General features: G+C 39.5%; 1 protein-coding gene across 1 annotated transcript; it reads left to right on the top strand.

Annotated features, from left to right (window-relative positions):
- Nucleotides 1-1,341: 1,341 nt before the first annotated feature.
- Nucleotides 1,342-6,636, top strand: CALHM4 (calcium homeostasis modulator family member 4). Its single transcript, XM_086317181.1, has 2 exons — nucleotides 1,342-1,914; nucleotides 6,250-6,636. Exons 1-2 carry the CDS (start codon nucleotides 1,357-1,359, stop codon nucleotides 6,634-6,636), a joined length of 945 nt encoding a protein of 314 aa, XP_086173307.1. The 5' UTR covers nucleotides 1,342-1,356.
- Nucleotides 6,637-16,951: the final 10,315 nt, after the last annotated feature.

Raw genomic sequence — 16,951 nt, 5'->3', positions numbered from 1 at the left:
TGTTTTTCACACTGTGCAGTTTTAATATGATGTGTCCAGTGTGAATTTATCTTTAGTGAAACTATTTAAAATAGATAACACTTTCCTGATGTGAGAACTTTCTTTGATTCTGCAAAATTCTCAGTTATTTCTCTTCAAATATTGTCTATTCCTTCATTTTCCCCCCCAGAACTCCTATTAGACAGGTCATGGAGTTGCTTAATCTGTTTTCTATTCCCTTTAACTGCTTTTTAAAATATACTCTTTTATTTCTTTGTCTTTTCATACTGCACTTTGGGTTAGTTCCTCAGCATTATGTTTCAATTCACTGATGATATATTTAACCAAGGCCAGCTGAGATTTATTTAAGAAGAGAAATTTGTATCTTATTCATTTTTTATAAGCCAAAGCAATATGGTTTTAAAAAGCCACTCTTTAAACAAAAAGCATTTGATGATTAAATATAGACATTTTATGTGTGATCATATAATTTCTTATCTATATGTATATAACTTTATTACCCAAATATATTTTCACATAACAAATGATACCATATTAACAAATTTGCAACTTAACTTTAAAGACAACACATTGTTACATTATGTTCTGTCAACACAAACATATTTTTATGCAAAGGTAGAGTGTTTTTGTTGTGATTTGACTTCAGGGGTACCCAGGTCTTGCTCGTATCTTTTGGGAAAACTTTTGGAATCTATATGGAAGAACTCTGAAATTACGGATGCTCCAGACAGCCCTACATTTCGATTGTTCTAGTATTAGATAACTTCCACGATTCTTTATGCTATAATTTTATGGTAACAAAATCTTGGACTAGTACAAGGGTAAGAATGTTCTGATTTTCTTCAGTACTGTATTTGCTGGTGCTAAGCATTTTGTGTCACACAAAGGAGCACATAGAAAGATGGCAGCAGTTTGCTTTGCAATCAAGTCATCCTCTTTCTAGTAGAAAGATATACTGAAGATGGAAAAGGAAATGGCACCCCACTCCAGTATTCTTGCCTGGAGAATCCCATGAACAGAGGAGCCTGGTGGGCTACGGTCCACGGGGTCGCAAAGAGTCGGGCACGACTGAGCGACCTTACTTTACTTTACTTTACTTTACTATACTGAAGAAGTTTCCCCTGTTACTCAAGCCAGATGAATCTCTCCCTCAGGTCCCTCCGGCTGTACTCTGAAGTTCATTTATTAGCTCAGGATTCACAAAGTACACAAGGAAAGATGCTAGAATCCTTTAAACATGTAAGGATGTTGGGTCACCTGACACAACCAGTTAAACCAGTAAGATCCCATAAAATAGCTGGTGGAGTCTAATGATCAGAAAGGGCTACGAGCTGATTTGTGAAGGAGCTTCTCAAGATGAGCCCAGCTCTCGGGGACATTGTGTCTTCTCTGCAGAGAAGTGGAACATTTATCAACACTTTAATTGCTGCTTTGACTATCGGTGGGCAACAACTCTTCTCCTCTTTCACATTCAGTTGTCCCTGTCAGGTTGGGAAAAATTTCTACTATGGTTCTGCTTTTCTGATCATTCCTGCCTTAATCCTTCTGGTTGCCGGCTTTGCTCTGAGAAGCCAGACGTGGACAATCACCAGTGAATACTGCTGCAGCTGTGTCCCTCAGCTCCGGAGAATCAGCCTCCTGGAGCGCAAGCTGGCTTGCCTTCACTTCTTCAGCATCACCGGAAGGGCACTTGTTGCTCCATTAACGTGGCTGGCAGTGACCCTGCTGACAGGCACGTACTACGAATGTGCGGCAAGTGAATTCGCATCTGTGGACCATTACCGAGCGTTTGACAATATTAGTACCGGCGAACAGCAAGAGATCCTAGCCAGGTTTCCATGCTGCAGACCAGTTCCACCCAATATGATCCTGGTCAGAGACGAAGTAGCTCTTCTACACAGATACCAGTCACAGGTAAGTTCTTGCTTTTTATTTTCAGCTCTGCTATCCCGTATTAACTGGCACGTCCCTGGTGGCTCTATGGTAAAGAATCTGCCTGCAGTGCAGGAGATGCGTGTTTGATCCCTGGGTAGGGAAGATCCCCTGGAGGAAGAAATGGCAGCCCACTCCAGTTGTTGCCTGGGAAGTCCCAAGAACAGAGGAGCCCGGCAGGCTGTAATCCATGGGGTCTCAAAAGAACTGAATAGAACTTAGCCACTGAACAACAGCAATCTCATGTTAACTACAATCACTGGAAACATTTTCCATTCCTGCTGCTTCTCATATTGTCTGATTATAGAACACAAACTGGATGCCACTCATCAGTTAGATTTCTACTGAGCAGCTGCATAAATATGGTTAGGATGTTGGGCTTTGGAGTGAGCAGACCTGCATTTGAGGCTTGCTTTACCATGTATTAACCTGCAAAACCTTAAGCAAGTTATCTAACTTATCCATGCTTCACTTTTCTCAGCTGTAAAATGGAGATATTGTTAATATGATCTGTCATATAGGGTTGGAGTGAGTAATAAACAAGTTAATGCATCTAAAGCACTCAGTACTGTGTTCAGAATCTATTATATATTAAAAACAAGGAATTTTCAGTTAAGTTGCTCACTTGTGTCTCTTTTTGACCCCATGGACTGCAGCATGCCAGGCTTTCCTGTCTATCACCAACGCCCAGAGATTGCTCAAACTCGTGTCCATTGAGTCAGGGACGCCATCCAACCATCTCATCCTCTGTCATCCCCTTCTCCTCCTGCCTTCAGTCTTTCCCAGTATCAGGGTCTTCTCCAGTGAGTCAGTTCTTCGCATCAGGTGGCCAAACTATTGGAGTTTCAGCTTCAGCATCAGTCCTTCCAATGAATATTCAGGACTGATTTCCTTTAGGATGGGCTGGTTGATCTCCTTGCAGTCCAAGGGACTCTCAACAGTCTTCATCAATACCACAGTTCAAAAGCATTAGTTCTTTGGCATTCGGCTTTCATTATGGTCCAACTCTCACATCCATACATGACTACTGGAAAAACCATAGCTTTGACTAGATGGACCTTTGTTGGCAAAATAATGTCTATGCTTTTTAATATGCTGTCTAGGTTGGTCATAACTTTTCTTCAACAAGGAATTTTAGATATTGTTATTAAAAATATTATTACTAAATCCCATCTTTCTGCATGTATATTCTTCAATATGCATTCTTATATATTTAAATCACATCTAAAATTACAGGAGGCTTAATTATAATGAAAAATAAACACTGATGATAGTTCTAAATTTCGTGTCATTAGATAGGTTTGTGGGAGGGAGTGGAGTCAAGTGACGGGAAGGCCTAAACCTACTAGGTTTATATGTTGAATCTAAAGATGTAAAAGTACATTTTTGTCAGTACAGAAAGAATCATTGGTGTTCATCCCTGATTTCTCCCAGGGATTTGGGAGAAAAACGTATTTCAAATCACTGCAATGCCGTAAGGACAGATTCATGTTTTTTAATTTACTTTTTATTTTATATTGCAGCATAGTTGATTTACAATGTTGTGTTAGTTTCAAGTATACAACAAAGTGATTCAGTTATACATACCCATCTATCTATGCTTTTATTATTTTTCAGATTATTTTCCCATATAGGTTATTATTGAATATTGAGAAAAACACATTAATTTCTAAACTACTTATTGCAAAGGCCTCTCTTGACCCATCACTTTTCAGTTATTAAAATTTAAAAGTGCTGATGATATTTAGTTGAAAAAATTAATGTCAACACAACAATATTGAAGTGTTACATATGGACCAGTTGAAACAAAATTAGAAATCTTATTAAGAAAGGATTTGTCTGAACCTATTTATACTGGCCTTAAATGTCAAGCAGAGGAGCTGTGAAAAGTGAAAAAATCAGTGGGACAATTTTGACTTTAAAAAATGTTCTTGCTTTAAAAAACTAAGGTTTAATACACAATGGTGAGATGTTCTTAAGGTCAAAATAAAACATCTTGTCTCATGATACACAGACTTCTGTGAAAAGACAGTTTTATAACTCTGAGTACCATGAGCAAGTGGATTTTTTGATTTAGTGACAACACCACCAATATTTGGTTTTCCCTGGTGGCTCAGACAGTAAAGAACCTGCCTGCAATGCAGGAGAGCAGGGTTCAATCCCTGGGTTGGGAATATCCCCTGGAAAAGGGAATGGCAACCCACTCCAGTATTCTTGCCTGGGGTATTCCTTGTACAGAGGAGCCTGGTGGGCTACAGTCCATGGAGTCGCAGAGTTGGACACAACTAAATGATATTTATTGACCACTAATATTTATTGAGATGCTTATCCTATAGTGTACAAATACGTTATATCTTAATTCTAATCTTCATAATCCTAAGAGGTAGGTATAATCAACCTTATTTTACGGGTGAGGAAACTGAAACTCAAAGAGTTGATAACTTTCATAAGTTTATAGAGCTAATAAATGGCTTATCAAGCTAGCCAAAGACCAGGGGCTGTTTCTATTTGCCCTCCCACCTTCTACAGTCACCTCATACTCCAATCTCATTTGAGGAATATGTACTATCTTTCTGTCAGATAATTCTGGGTTGACCACCAGATCAAATTAAGCTTAAATCCTGTCTCTGCCTGTACCTTCTGGACATTTATTTCATCCCATTTCGATACCTTCTATACCCATGCCCAAATCATCTAACTGCAAATTGAATGATGAACCCTCCCTCTACCCCTGCTCCATGCACTGTCACCCATATAAAGTCCTTCAGTGATTTTCTACCAGCCTAAGCACAAATCCAGATTCTTGGCCTGACATACAATATCCTTCAATATGTGGCCCCTGACCATTTCCCCATATGATTCCTATGACCTTGTGAATTCAACTTCTTGGGGTTTTCCCAACTCTTCACATGCTTCTTCTTCTGACTTCTTCCCTAATTGGAATTCTCCTCAACCTCTTGCATCTGGTGAACTTGTCTTTAATAAATTAAGTTTGAGCCTCACCATCTCTCCTGGGAAGTGCTCCCTGACACTCTTCTCCTTTAAACAAGTTCATGTGTCTTCATTGTCCTTCCTTGGGCTTTGTGTTTACGCCTAACAAAACTATCCTATTTTACTGTATTTTTTTGGCTTTATATTTTGACTCCTTCTTTAGGCTTAAAGATTTGGAAAGAGAGAATATATCTAAAATTATCTGGATCTGTGTCCCAGGAACCAAGCAGTATGTACAACAGATGGTGGGATGTCAACCTCGGGCTCAGTAAATGATAGCTGATGAATTAATGGGCATCTGCGATGACTTTTCCTCAACCATGCTGGCCTCTAATAAGTTAAATCATGACATGATGAGTATCACTTTGTAGGCTTCAGCCTGTCTAGAGTGAAGCTATCTTGCTGTGCACACACTGGTGATTCCAGGCCTGTTGGTGAATCACAAGCTGTGGAACAGACCTTCTCCATTTAGATTCTGGCTGCATACTGGTGGTTTCCCTAAATGTGTGCAGCCCATCTGTCTCACTCTACATAACAACCACTAAATATTGAAAAAAGAATAATGAAAAGAAAAAAAAAAGGATTATTTGTTATTTGTCAGTCTTTAAAAGTGGAAACTAAATAGTTGCAAATAAAATCTAGTTGACTTTCCTTTCGAAGTATATTTCAAAAACCAACCATAAAACTGGCCAGCAAAAGATTATTTGAAGGGAGAGGAAGATGAAAAGGAAAACAATAGGTGGTGCACATTTAAGGGCATGAGAGTCTGCTCATTAACTTTCTTCAGTCACAAAAAAATAAAAGGAAATAGTCATTTGGGAAGAAATGTCAGTGAATACTTGCTGGCACATCATTGAGCTTGGTAGCTTATAAAACTACCATTATCTATTATATCATAATTTTCATCACTATCATTATTAAATATTTATTAAGTGTCCAAAGAAATGTATGAGCCTACACCTGATGCTTAAACTAAAATGAAAAATGTGGTTTATGTCCCTTATGCAAAGATAATAGGCAGGTTATAATGTTTGCCACTTCCAGGACAGTATCTAGAACCCACTTAAAAATCTTTGGAAATTTCCCCAATCCAAAAATCCTTGGTAATCCCAAAGCCAAGTTGAAAATGGTTGGGCCTATATCCTGTGTCACACCTGCACCCAGGATCAAATGAATAGCACCTGTCAATATGCTAAAGACTAGAAAAGCAAATTTCTTACCCATATTTTAGTTCTCAGATTTGTGGGGATCCCTCCCATCATGGCTGTTTCTTGAATATTTAATATATTGATGCTTTCTGTTTTTCTTTTGAATGATTATGTGAAGATGCTGGGCTGGATTCTGATCACCTTGGCAACCATCACCGCCCTAGTCTCCTACTCTTTGGCGAGGTGCTGCTCACCCCTCACCTCCCTGCAGCACTGCTACTTTACTAACCACCTCCACAATGAGAGGGAGCTCTTTGAACAAGCCGCAGCACAGCATTCCCGGCTCCTCATCTTGCAGCGTATAAAGAAGCTATTTGGCGTCATTCCCGGAAATGAAGATGTCAGACACATCCATATTCCTTCATGTCAGGACTGGAGAGAGATGTCAGTCCCCAGCTTTCTCTGCATGGGTAATGACGTGCAAGGTAACTACAGCTTCCTTGGAGGCAGGGTGGATGAAGATAATGAGGAAGGCAGATCAGGAAGTATTGAATTAAAACCTTAATCATAGCACCTTGCACAATTCAAATATTTTATTTTTATAAGGACAAAGTTTCCATGTAATCCCTTCATCTTTTTCTCTCTCTTCTGATATTTGTTTATGTCAGTTCATCTGAAATGCTATTTCCGAAATCAATTTATCTGATCATGGTAACAATTTCTCGTTTTGAAATTTCACTGATGGTCTTGTCGTACATATATTGGCCTGATTTTTTTTTTTACAAATATGAAAATTGTAGTCATATCAAAATTTGGATCCTAGTTTTGTTACTTAGTAGCTGTGCAAAAATGAATATCTTCGAGAGCTATTTTGTATCTGCATTCAGATAGCAGCTACTTCTGAGATTTGTGAGGACACATATGACAATTAAATATGATAATACAAGCTAAGTACTCAGCACAGTGCCTTTCATAAAATAAGTGCTCATAAATGTTATTTTTGCCCTTCCTCTTTGCATTGCTTGTCTTTTATCATTATTTTCGCCATTTCTAAGTTTTGTTTTTAAAATTTTCTCCCTCTGTATAATCCCCAGCGACTTTTCACTGCTTCTTCCTCTTTCCTCAAGCTTAAATATCTGATCTTTTGGGAATCAAGATTAAAAAAAAAAAAACCTTTATAAATTGTTACCATGTAGGGGGGAAGCCCAGGCAAGAAGGTCTTGAGTCATCTTGCCATGCCCAAGGAAAGATGGACACATACTGTATCCTCACTGGTGTTATAAATGTTATTTGTGGCATCTCCATAGTGGAAACATTTTTACAGCTATGATATAGAAAGTTTATTCTAGAAAGTTCCCCCTGTGTTCCACTACCAGGACAGCATCTATGTCTTTTTGTTATCACACCTTTGTACTCAAAACCCATTTTAGGAAGGAAGGCTGTAAGCTATATTTGTATATCTATTACCTAAACTCTAAAAGGGAAGACCTACCTAAATTTTCACTTCTAATATTTGACAGTTTTCTATTTTATCTTCATTATTTCTGATATATATATAGTCTCATGTCTGATTTTTGCCACATTCACTTGAACAACTGGTTCATTGGTCAAAATAAGCAAAGTGAGGGTTTTTCTTTATCTTTTAAGCAAAATAATGGCTACTTACTGGGCAATGGACCAACTTCCAGTAGTCAAGGTGACTTTCAAGATTCATTTTCAAGGAGACCAGAGAATCTGACCATCTAAAATGCAGTCGCTTACCTGGTAATCTTATAATCATGGAAGAGTCCATTTCGTGTGAAATTATGGGTCTTTCAAATTTAATAGAAACAATAAAGATGAATATTAAGAAGACTATTTTTTTTTAACCAATAAGAGATACATATTATAGTAGTTTGCCAGGACAGGAGACCTGTTCCTCCCTCTCCATCACTTACTGAGAAAATTGGTTAGTCTCTCTGGAATTCAACTGTTGCATCTGTAGATTGGGATAGTGATACCTTATCTGCTGGAAGGGAAGGAACTGAACCAAATGAATTCTTGAGATCCTTTCTAAGTCTAATAAGATGTTTATACATATACAGGTGAATAAGTGTACAATCTTCTAGAGCGCTAGTAGCTTAGGTTGTTTCTATTGAAAGGAAAATATCACCAAGTTTGCTTCTGAGCTTTCCTCTCTAGACATTCACTGGCATTCTACTTTTAAAAAAATGTTAGTGTACTGATTTTTTCAAGTGGCCGAGAAAAGTTATTCCACTTATCTAATTCTGTATACAATTCTGATGTGACATGACAAGAGGGATCTTTAAAAAATGGAAGTAAGTTTGGAAGTAGGGTCTTGGTCTGCTCTGATATAAATGAGCTGTGTAATTATGGAATTGATGCTTTCGAACTGTGGTGCTGGAGAAGACTCTTGAGGGTCCCTTGGGCTGCAAGGAGATCAAACCAGTCAATCCTAAAGGAAATCAATCCTGAATATTCATTGGAAGGACTGATGCTGAAGCTCTGATACTTTGGGCACCTGATGCGAAGAGCTGACTCATTAGAAAAGACCCTGATACTGGGAAAGATTGAAGGCAGGAGGAGAAGGGGACGAGATGGTTGGATGGCATCACCCCCTCAATGGACATGAGTTTGAGCAAGCTCCAGGAGACGGTGAAGGACAGGGGAGCCTGGTATGCTGTAGTCCATGGGGTCACAAAGAGTCAGACATGACTGAGCGACTGAACAACAACACATTATGGAAGGCCACCTCCACTTTGTTCTTTGGCATCTTCTCCAGCTCCAAATCCCATGGCTCTGAGACTCTTTGAAGTTTTTTTGTATTGGGATACACTAGTTAAAGTAACATTTTATACCATGATCCGAGTTATTTTATTAGTTTTCAGGAAATATACTCTGATAGAATAATATACAGAAATTAGAATAAATACTCTAGTAAGATTTTCAGTTATCAAAATCAGAGTGTATGAGGTTAAAACTTTGTATTATCAGAAAGAATAGTTGTTCCTATACTGACACCAGGAAAGTTTCTTTCCACTAAATTCTAGAAGTACTTTCTAAATCAAGCTGTTTCAGAGTATTGCATACAATTTATCTTTTGGACCACTTTATCGTGATCTTTCACTTTCGGTCAAAGGATTGTAAGTATTTTGGAACTCTTCTGTATAGCTTCAAAGGGTTTTATAGCATCTGTATGAACATTTAAAGGATAGTACGCATTCTTGAGTTTTATTGTATCTTATCTATTTCAAATTAAATTAAATTGCCAATTTTATTTATTTTTTTTGGTCCAAGAATATTCTTCTGTTCCATAGCCAGTTGGACAAAACTTTTCCATTAAGAACATTGTGCTTCCTCTCCTTTATGCTTAATGGATTTATGTAAGTTTAAAACATATAATTAAAATCAATTATGTGCTAATATTACCTTACATTTTGCTACCAAGTGGTTTTGGATACTACATCAAATGCTGTGGCTTGGCATAAATACAGACTTGCTCATTTCTTACCTTCATCAGCTCCCACATCTGCCTCCCATAATCCAAGCTGCCTCCTTCCCAGGAGACAAATACAATTCCAATGTTTAGACGTGTTTTACCCTGCTTATTTATGCTTTCCAAAGCTGAACTGCAGAATAATACTTATACTCATCATCTTTGTCTTCTTTCTCTGTTCTCAGTCTCCAGTTCCATTAAAAAAATTCTAGCATGTGATTGTAATGCTGCTGCTAGGTCGCTTCAGTCGTGTCCGACTCTGTACGACCCCATATACAGCAGCCCACCAGGCTCCCCTGTCCCTGGGATTCTCCAGGCAAGAACACTGGAGTGGGTTGTCATTTCCTTCTCCAACGCATGAAAGTGAAAAGTGAAAGTGAAGTCGCTCAGTCGTGTCCGACTCTTAGCGACCCCATGGACTGCAGCTTACCAGGCTCCTCCGTCCATGGGATTTTTCAGGCAAGAGTACTGGAGTGGGTTGCCATTGCCTTCTCCGATGATTGTAATAAGAAACAACAATGTGATTTTACAAATTTTTCTTGCATTCTGTTTGTAGCACAAGGGGAAATCACATTAACCTTAAAACCTTGAAATATCACAACCAATCAGAGGCCTTCCAAATGCAAGACTCAGCAGCTATTTGCTACATCAAAATATATGGTTTAGAGTTTTCATTTTAGCTTCTAAACAAAACTAAAGGAGTAGATGTTGGCAAGCTGTCCTTAGAGTAGACAGCTACACAATTGGCTCCATGAGCTGTGGGGCACAGTTATAAATGTGACCTCTGGACCAAGGAGCAATGATGGTACTTTCAGAGAGACAAATTTCATTGTCCCTGACCCTGAATTACTCTTCTGTTTAGTTCAGTTCAGTCGCTCAGTCGTGTTGGCCTCTTTGCGACCTCATAGACTCAGCACGGACTCAGTCTCAGCATGCCGGGCTTCCCTGTCCATCACCAAATCCTGGAGCTTGCTCAAACTCAAACCACCAAGCACAATTAAACTCTAATCTCAGTACACTGCTGCTGCTGCTGCTGCAGCCGCTAAGTCACTTCTGTCGTGTCCGACTCACTAGAACGTCAGAAATGTTTTTCAAGTTTTGTTTCCTCTGCTGCCCTCTCATGGTATAGACAGATGGCTGCACTCAAGTATAGTGGTGGCCACAGCAGCCACTGTAAAAGGAATTCTTTTGTTGTTGCTTAGTCACTAAGTTGTATCTGACTCTTTTGAGAGCCCATAGGCTACAGCCCACCAGGATCCCCGTCCATGGGATTTCCTGGGCAAGAATACTGGAGTGGGTTGCCATTTTCTTCCCCAGGATATCTTTGTGACCCAGGGATCAAACCTGCATCTCCTGCATTGCAGGCAGATTCTTTACCCTTGAGCCATCTGGGACGCCCAAAAGAATTCTTACTATTTATGTATTATGAAGCTAATTTAAACAAATGACCCCATTCTTTCTTTACAGCAAAATGGTAGAGTCACATATTAGAAAATGAATTGCTGAAATGACATTAATGACATAGAGAATGTGAAGGAATTCTGAGTGGTGTAAATTCTTATATGAATAAAATGCTTTCTTAAGATATAATTATTTTTATTTGGTAACTGGTGAATCATTGTTCATAATTTGCATCCAGTCTTATTTGACCCAAATAAAATAAGTTCTCCCATTTTATGGATGAGGTAGACTGAGATAGAGAAGTCAAGCAGTTTGCTAAAGTTCCCTGCTAGTCTGACTTTTGACACTGCACTCCATAGCACTGAATACAGAAACATGAGGCATATCACAAACCTTCCAGGGCCTTGTAGACGTCAGGGGGTTCTCCTCCTACCCCTGTCTGTGAATCACTAAAACATCCTGAGTTCTAAAAATAAGATGCCTATCTTACCTGCCTATCTCTTTCTACTTCCACTGCACCTACACATATAACGGTTCACTTTCAAGGCAGTGTTGTTCTTAGCAAAGTGACTTGTCTGCTGTCACTCTGAACCTGAACTACTCAACAACCAGCGACAGTGATTTTATTAGCTACAGACTAACTGCAAGCTTGCCCAGGAATCTCCGGTGTTCACGTTACTGCAAGCTTGCCCAGGAATCTCCGGTGTTCACGTTCTCATTCTGGTAGTGGCAGAACACTGCTATAATCTGTCGATTTGTTTTTGATAGGGTATAGTTATAAAGGGTCAAAGTGGAACAAAGGAAAACACACTCTCTCATCATTCATACTGTCTTGTACAAGTCAATCTCTCTGGAACTAATTTCCCTTCCACAAGATAGAGAGGCTGATCAAATGGTGGGAGTTAAGTGTTTAAACTATCCTGAGTCACAGACCCTTTGAAGGGCCATTCCGGGAAAATTTATCTTGAGGAAATATCCAGAGGCTGTGCAAACATACCCACACAGGCCCACATACCTCAGAGGCTGTGTACTGTGGTAGACTAAATGTTGGTCTTCTGAACATGTTCACATTCTAAGCCCTAGAATTTGTGAATCTTACTTTATACTTTGCATGGCAAAAGAGACACCGCAGATGTCATCAAGTTAAGGATCTTGAGACAGGGATATTATACTGGAATATCCTGATGGACTCACTGTAATCACAGAGACTCTTATAAGAGGAGGAACCAAAGTCAGAGAAAAGACCAAGTGGCAATGAAAGAGGAGTGTCGTGGAGTGTCAGGGTGACGTCTAAGAAATTAGCCATAGTTGGGCTAATTTAAAGGTAACGAGGATCCTGAGCCAAGGATGCAGCCAGCTTTTAGAAGCTGGAAAGGCTGGGAAATGGATTCTTCCCAGAACCCCTAAAAGGAACACAGTCCTGCTGACACCTTGATTGGAGCCCACTGAGACCTGTGTCTGACCTGTGTTTGACAGTAAGAAATATATACTATTCTCACAGTTACAAACTGTAAGATTACACATTTGCATTGTTTTAAGCCACTAAGTTCGTGGTGATTGGCTACAGTGGGAGATAGGAAATAAACACACATATCAATACATTTCAGGAGTTTATGACCCCACAAGCCTGTCACAAGTGACATGCTTTGGATTAAGGCCTCTTCAAGGTACTTTCTAGCATAAGCATTTATGCATTGATACTCTGCCCTAGGGAACTGCTGCTCTAGGAAAACAAATATATTTATACTATAATATAAAAATATAAAATATTCTAAAGGTGTTCTAAAGTGCTGAAAGAACAGCTGAATATACATTTTATGTTTCTATAGATGTTTCAATCCAAACAAATAAAAATATTTAAATTACATTTGTCTTGTGTCCTTGCCAGTTAATGACATCAACAGAACCATATGTTATACTCGATGACATATTGTGGATATAATCCAGCATTTGAAACGTAGGAAAACAAATGCCAAAGGGAAAAAACTAATCCTGATCCATGTGGTGTTTTATTTATTAAATTTCATAAATTAAGAATAGTTGGCTAGTAAGTTCATGCTTGCCTTTCCTTCCCTTGGAGATAACTTGAATTTGAGAAAGCTGCTTTTGAGAAAGAGTATAACATACAGTTCTGATGATGTCAAGCATCTTTACTCCATTAATGATTTAATGGATCCTAAGAGTACTGTGAGAAAGGCCTTTACTTTGCAAGAAAGATAAAGGGAAAAGCAAAAACCATCCAAGTTATTACGGGCAGAGTTAGAATAATAAAACGGAGTAAGTACGCAGTTCTGTGCTGCCTGTGGTCAGCAAGCTCTGCGTTTTGAGCTCATTCTTGGAGACTTTCTGGGGCCCTACCGCTTGGGCCGGTTTCTTTATTTCCGTGCGTTCCCCGACCCTCTTCCCCGAGTTTGGGGTGCCGGGGGTATTTCGACCAGAGGTGCCAGCTTGCGGCTACAGCGCCCGAGTTGGCCGTGACGACGGCCCCTCTGTTCGTGCGCAGCACCGCGGACGCTCAGGGTGGACTGCGCGCCGGCTGCCCGCCTCTGACCAGGCAGTGGGTGAGAGTGGGCGCGTGGTTGGGTGAGGGTGGGCACCTGGGTGGATGGGTGGGGGCGGCGGCAACAAGTACTCAGACGGCCTTCCGATCGCGGTCCTCTCTGGCTGCTGACGGGGTGATGACGCTGTGCTCTGCTGGGTGGGTCAACTCCCTCCTTGCATGCAAAAGGGACCCTTGTTCTGGCTCCGCTGCAGTTTCCTGTCTGGTCCTCCCAGCTGGTGGCGCTGTGTGGAAGGCGGCGTGCATCCAACTCCAACACAGATCCCAGGCTAGGGATGCAGTGATTACGGCCCAAAGAAATCAAGACATTTTTGGAAGATGGTAAATTTAACGTGACTGGAAAACAAATGGTAGTCACATTTTCCTGCATATCCTGAGTAAGAATTGTATTTGTGGACATCATCTAGAGGTACATTCTTCAAGAAAATCACTGGAAGCCAGTGTTCAGGAGCAGCACCATGATGATGGAGTCAATGAGTAATGATGTCACCCGCGAAATGGTATTAGAATACTGCAGAGGCAAGAACTATATTGTTTCGATAGAAATTACAAAGAGCCACAGTATTGACAATAGTATCAGCACTGCTATGTTTAAAAAAGTCATTGTAGGAGATATGAAATTAGATGGAACCAGTTTATCTGACAATAAAGAACAGGAAGAGATGGGTGTTCAACCTGAGCAGGAAGGGATGGTGCATGGACACTGATTAAACAGTAGACTGATGTGTAGGTGTCTCTCTTTATTATTCTACATCAGTTAACCACTGGATCTTACGTGAGCCCATAAAATACATCTTTTAATATCGTTACTTATTTTATCACCAAAGACCCCACAGAAATGTTTGCCTAGGACTTTGCACAAACTTAGGGGCATCCCTGGCTCAACCTTCACTATATTTTCTTTCAGGAAGCCAAAAATGTAATCTGACTTAAATTTTAGCTTTCCACTTTAACCTCCAAGTTTGTTTTCCCTCCATACATTTAAAAAATCATATTGCATTTCACTAACCCTATCTTCTTCCACACCTCTTTTACTCCTTTATTTTCTCTTCCTTCTCTACTCAGTCCCTTTCAAATTCAAAGCAAAGTGCATATACCCGTGAGTGCATATGTGCCTGTGGGACAGAGAGAGAGAAGAGGGAGGAAGAGTAAGAGAAGGAGAAAAAAAGAGAACAAGTGATCGAAATGGTCCTTACGAGGTGGAGAAAAGGAACATGTATAGATGCTGCTTCTTGGAAACAGCATACGTCATCTTTATGTGCAAGGTAATGTTGGAAGCACAGCCCACTTAAAACTCACATTGTCCCCACTTTGTTGTGCTCCAGAATGGAGGCCCCCATCTTGTTATTTGGTTCAAGAACATTAGTGTCAAGGTGTTAGGGTGTTAGGAATGTAACAACTCCACCCACACATACCTCTCTTGTGGCCATGACACCTTGGGTCAGAGATGTTAAGCACTAACTTTGATTTCACACAACTATCATCAGTATATACATGACCTTGAGGAATCATAGATTTTTACACATAGAAAGCATCACGAAGATAATTTTTGCCCAACAGCCCCATTTCACAGATAGGGAAGCTGAGACCCAGAGAGGATGGGTCTTATCCAAACACATATGGTAACTGTAAAGAAGGGCGATAGTTTTATAACTCCCTGGTCCAGTGCTTTTAGAACCATACCATGTTATCATTGCATAGGATTCACTCCTTCAGAGACTATATATATATATTTTTTGAGTGCCTATTCTGTGTCAGGCGCTACCCTATATCATAAAGTACAACAGTATCTAAAATCACTGACCCTAAGGAATTTACATTCTAATAGAATAAACATAATACATAGTGTAATTTTAAAGTGTCATGAGAAAAATAAAATAGGATAGAGGGAATCAATAGTGGCTGTAATTTTAAGCACAGTGGTTGAGGTAGCCTCATTGAAAAGTTATATGTGAAGAAGATCCCAAGGAGATGAGGGAGTAGACCACGTGGGCATGGGAGGAAGAGCATTCCAGATAGAGCGAACAGGAAGTCCCTTTGCAGGAGGACAGCCTGTCTTGCATATTTGAGGAACAGCAAGGAGGCTAGTAAGGCTGAAGCACAGAGTAGGTGACAAGAGTAATAGGAGGTAAGGTCAGAGAAATTGCGAGGTGCGGGTGATGGTCAGGGAGCCGCTTGTACTGTCAACACCTGGGCCTTTAATCTGAGATGGGGAGGGAGCAGTCACCAGCGAAAGAGGAACATGACCTGATTTACATTGTAACAGATCACTCTGGTCCCTTTATGTTGAGTCAGTCAGGAAGATTAGTTAGGCTGGAAGTGATTCAGATCAGTGATCTGAATCAGTGATTCAGAACAGTGATCAGGCAGTGATTCACTACCATTTAGAGGAACTCTCAGAATCAGAATTTCATATGGGTGTTTACACTTATGAGGGTAATGAGTCTTTGAAACACCTGACTAAATGAAAGTAGCCACATGAATTGTTTGAGAATTAAGATTAACCTTTAAATAGGGAATTCTCAATTCTGCACCTCTGAGAAAAGTGAGGTGGCCTAAAAAACTCATAAGCACAGAAAAGCAAAAATAAACTTCAAAACACATTTTGAATACTGCTAATATTAGGAAGTAGCAACTGTGACTTTGCATTATTTGTAGAAAGAAACACAAATGATACAATGAATCTCTTACAGACATTTTTCTTTAGCAATAAAGATTAACAGAGAAGAGAACAACAGAACTGCTTCAGAGGAATATATACATTTCTATATATTTCTAATGACTAATACTGATAACCTATTTGAGAATTTGCAGTGCACTTTCACATACATTGTTTCGTGTTACTCGAATGATCTTAAAAGTTTATATAACTGTAAAGGTTAGTGCTGAGGCTGGGCTTCCCACTCTGACTTAAGATCCCATGATGCTTGGCTCCACTATATCGTTTACCTGTCTGCAGAGCTTGAAACACACTTATCCTGTAACATCTTTAACTATAAATTAAAAATGAGACACTGAAAGAAAGTCAGTCTGTCTCATAAAAATCACCCACTTTCAGATGGATGTTCTGTGAAGTGTCTCTGTGTCAAAAGGAAATTAGAAATCAACCAAAAATGCTTAATGATGCCCAAATAGGTAACACAAAGATTTGGAAGTGAGTTCTCTTGCTTACATTAGCACTGGAAGTTATCTTTAGTATTAAAGAATCACTCTTGAGCATCCTGAAATAGGAAGGTTTTATAGTAAATATACAACAGATTTGAAAATGTTTTACCAAAAATTCTGTTAATAAAAAAATAAAGGAGATAAAGGGGCACTCCATTTAAAAGATTAAAACTTGTAACCAACCTTCTTTTCCTAATATAAAGCTTAAATTGGTTGCTTCACTGCACCTATTTTGATAACTTGTGTTTTGATTATCAT

Source organism: Bos grunniens, chromosome 9, assembly GCF_055505025.1.
Source record: "Bos grunniens cultivar Pamir isolate PY7600 chromosome 9, Bosgru_T2T1.0, whole genome shotgun sequence".
Lineage (NCBI taxonomy): Eukaryota > Metazoa > Chordata > Mammalia > Artiodactyla > Bovidae > Bos > Bos grunniens.
Note: the sequence above shows the minus strand (reverse complement) of the source record. Positions and strands in the feature narration are given on the sequence as shown.

What these genes read in the sequence shown, in the direction of transcription:
- CALHM4 (XM_086317181.1), top strand. Translation starts at nt 1,357, where the DNA reads ATGAGCCCAGCTCTCGGGGACATTGTGTCTTCTCTGCAGAGAAGTGGA. An exon ending in TACACAGATACCAGTCACAG is followed by an intron (nt 1,915 to 6,249) that starts GTAAGTTCTTGC and finishes GATTATGTGAAG; the next exon opens with ATGCTGGGCTGGATTCTGAT.